General features: G+C 35.9%; 1 protein-coding gene across 1 annotated transcript; it reads left to right on the top strand.

Annotated features, from left to right (window-relative positions):
* The first annotated feature begins 304 nt into the window (after window positions 1-304).
* Window positions 305-2,992, top strand: LOC120141824 (BTB/POZ and TAZ domain-containing protein 4-like). The gene is made up of 6 exons (XM_039156600.1): window positions 305-574; window positions 966-1,289; window positions 1,475-1,605; window positions 1,821-2,127; window positions 2,216-2,529; window positions 2,683-2,992. Exons 2-6 carry the CDS (start codon window positions 1,032-1,034, stop codon window positions 2,813-2,815), a joined length of 1,143 nt encoding a protein of 380 aa, XP_039012531.1. The 5' UTR covers window positions 305-574; window positions 966-1,031; the 3' UTR covers window positions 2,816-2,992.
* Window positions 2,993-3,280: the final 288 nt, after the last annotated feature.

Genomic DNA, 3,280 nt, shown 5'->3' with positions numbered 1-3,280 from the left:
TTTTTTTAACAGAAAATAACAAATTTGAAACATAATAAATAACTAAGTGATTATTTTATAATTTTTAATAATCGAATTACTCAATAAAATAATATCTTATATTTAAAATACATTTTATAATTTTAAATAGTTAAAACTCAACAAAATAATAATTTTTAAACGCGGGAAATGAAGCGCGTGAAGGAGAAAACGCGGAAGTGAGGTAGCGATATTTCTGGGAACAAATTTGGTCGAAAGGAGCAGAGTAGAATTTGAAAGTAACCGATTTTTTCAAATGTATTGACTCTTCTTTTACATTTATATATTTCTGTTTCTGGTTTTCGATCTTTTTTCAATTAAGCTTTCTCTGTTTAACCTCTGCACCTAAGCTCTCGGCACAAGCGGTGGCGCTTCACAGCGGTGTTCATTGACAACTTTGTTTGTTTGGAATAACATATTCAAGCGGCGTTAAATTTTGGCTCTTTCACTACCTTTCAAGATTTTTTAGCCGGAAAGGAAGCAATCGGTCTTCGCCTTTTCCATTTGTCCCCTTTTCATTGAACAATTACGTTCAGAAAAGAAGTCAACACGAAAGGTATGATATTCATTTATCTTTCTTAATTCACTTTTGTGTGAGATTTTATGGGACAATTTTGTTAATCTAGTCTGGTTGAATTTGCATTTCTATATTTCGTCTGGTTGTGTTTTGATTAAAATGCTCTGGTGAATGTTTGGTTTTATTTTCTCTCTATTTTTTTTAATAGTGTTTCAATTCTATGAATTCTTAGATTGTTTTGTCACTGGTGCACATTTGTGTTATTTTTTTATTGTACATATGATAAATTCAAGGAAAATGAGAATTCGAATAAAATATTTGAATTCTTTGCACTTTTTTTTTTACAATCTTCTCTTCGAATTTGCATTGCAAATTCTTTCAGTTCAATACTTTTCATTTTGGGTTGCTTATTAAATCTCTGCTATTTCAGTCTTTTTCAGATTTAAGGAAAAAATTTCCTTGTTAAATCCTTCCAAAAGGGAAGTAACCTGGACAGATGGCAATTGTTACGAAGCAGTCTACTGAAGGTGGCAACAATATTCCTCCAACGCCACCTTCATTACCAGGCCCAGCTACAAACTGTCGGCCGAAGGGGTTGTTTATGATGAACAATGGATTGGTAACAAAAGGAAACAGCTGTGTGTCAACAGCCACGAGAGATATGTGGGATAATCTCTTTGATGGAGGCTTTAGGGCCGATGTTACCGTTAGAACTGATAATGGTGGAATCATCTACGCACATGCTGCGGTTCTTGTAAGTCCCTCCCTCTGTTCCATCTCTGATTTTGATGATAGTAAAAGCCCTTTTACCTGTATGTCGTTTTGAAATCAAGCTGTATTTAGTGTATAAGAAAGTAGGGCATATAATAACTGTTTAACCATGTCGACATAGTACCCTAAGTTATCGAACCAATTCATGCATTGGATATTTACCTACAGGGCATGGCTTCTCCTGTCTTAAGAGGCATGTTGAAACCAGCAAAGGGCTTTGATCGTAAGAGATCAATTTCAGTCTCTGGTATTCAGCATGATGCAGTTCGGGTTTTCATTAGATTCTTGTACTCTTCCTGGTAATTACCCTTTCCTCATTAGAGGTTTTGTCGAATATAGTTCGTAAACCAGTTCAAAAGATCACCAAACTCTAGGAAACAGTGTTGTAAGCATGTCTAGTTTCATTTGTAAATGTCAAGCTACACTGAAGGCAAAATTAGTGAGATTGCTTCTGTTATCTTGTGGCTCAATCATGCTTCCGTGTGCTAATCATAATTGAGGTTTTTTTTTGTAGTTACGAGGAAGAAGAAATGAAGGAACTTGACCTACCATTGTTGTTGCTGTCACATGCATATGTTGTTCCTCAGTTGAAACGAACTTGTGAGCAGCAACTAGAGGATGGTTTGCTTACACTAGAAAATGTCGTTGACGTCTTCCAGCTTTCTTTACTTTGCGATGCACCTCGGCTTGCCCTTATTAGTCACCGTATGATCCTAAGGAACTTCAAGGCTATTTCTGTGACAGAAGGATGGAATGCCATGAAGAAGAGCCATCCAGCTCTGGAAAAAGAAATTGTAGAGTCCATGATTTATGAAGAAAATGTAAGGATATTTCTATCCAAGGCTTCTTCCCATTGTTATTAGCATTTGATCTTAAACTCTAAATCCAATGGTAAATGTAATTTCCAAGGTTCGAAAGGAGAAACTCAGAGAATCAAATGAGCGAAAGATCTACCTTCTATTATATGGAGCAATGGAGGCTCTTGTTCACATTTGCAGAGATGGTTGCAGGACCATTGGTCCATGTGATAAGGATTTCAAAGAGAATCAGAAACCTTGCACTTATGCAGCCTGCAAAGGGATAGAATTGCTTGTTCGCCATTTCGCCGGTTGCAAGTTGAGAGTCCCTGGAGGCTGCATCCACTGCAAAAGAATGTGGCAACTACTGGAATTACACGCTCGTCTCTGCGCGGATTCAAGTTTGTGCAGAGTTCCTTTGTGCGGGTAATTAAGACTTTTGTTCTTCTCTCTCTTGCAACATGCTTGATGTCAATTATGTTCACAAATATAACTAATCTAATATGCGTAATTTACTTATTTATCCAGTTTTATATAATGTAATGATATAGAATATTGAAACCCAACATTTGGTTTCAGGAATTTCAAAGAGAAGATGAAGAAACAAGGCAAGAAGGATGAAATCAAGTGGAAAATGCTAGTGAAAAAGATATTGAGCACAAAGAGAATCGGAGGTGCACTTGTGTCATTGACCAGTACGGATGAGTCCTAGACAAGTTTTTCGAGCTTGGACTCATTTAACCCAACTACTTTTTAATCACAACCTGATCAGTGTACAGCTTTACCTAAATCCCGATGTAGATGGTTTGTTTTATTTGTAAATTCAATTTCAAGTCTTATATGCAAATTATGAAAGCAGAGATTAGCTTGTTTTCTTCTAGTTATTCAGCAAATTGTAACCTTATAACACTAACAAGATAATATCAGAATCATCGAATATTTATTTACTCATGTTTGGTGGTTCCACACCAGAAGCATATGGAACATGAAAAATCCGTTTCAGACTAATCAAAATGAATTATTCTTGTGGGGGCAAATATACCTAAAATATCACTATCCAACACGGGACTTTTCAATTACAGGCATAAAGGTTCGACTCTTTTAATCAAACACGTTTTCAAGCAACATAACAAAATGTCGGTAACAAAATGCCAAAAGAAGAATATTATACACCCTA

The sequence above is a fragment of the Hibiscus syriacus genome, unplaced genomic scaffold (genome assembly GCF_006381635.1).
Source record: "Hibiscus syriacus cultivar Baekdansim isolate YM2019G1 unplaced genomic scaffold, ASM638163v2 tig00110813_pilon, whole genome shotgun sequence".
NCBI classification, from domain to species: Eukaryota; Viridiplantae; Streptophyta; class Magnoliopsida; order Malvales; family Malvaceae; genus Hibiscus; species Hibiscus syriacus.
Note: the sequence above shows the minus strand (reverse complement) of the source record. Positions and strands in the feature narration are given on the sequence as shown.

What these genes read in the sequence shown, in the direction of transcription:
- LOC120141824 (XM_039156600.1), top strand. Translation starts at nt 1,032, where the DNA reads ATGGCAATTGTTACGAAGCAGTCTACTGAAGGTGGCAACAATATTCCT. An exon ending in ACGCACATGCTGCGGTTCTT is followed by an intron (nt 1,290 to 1,474) that starts GTAAGTCCCTCC and finishes ATTTACCTACAG; the next exon opens with GGCATGGCTTCTCCTGTCTT. An exon ending in CCATGATTTATGAAGAAAAT is followed by an intron (nt 2,128 to 2,215) that starts GTAAGGATATTT and finishes GTAATTTCCAAG; the next exon opens with GTTCGAAAGGAGAAACTCAG.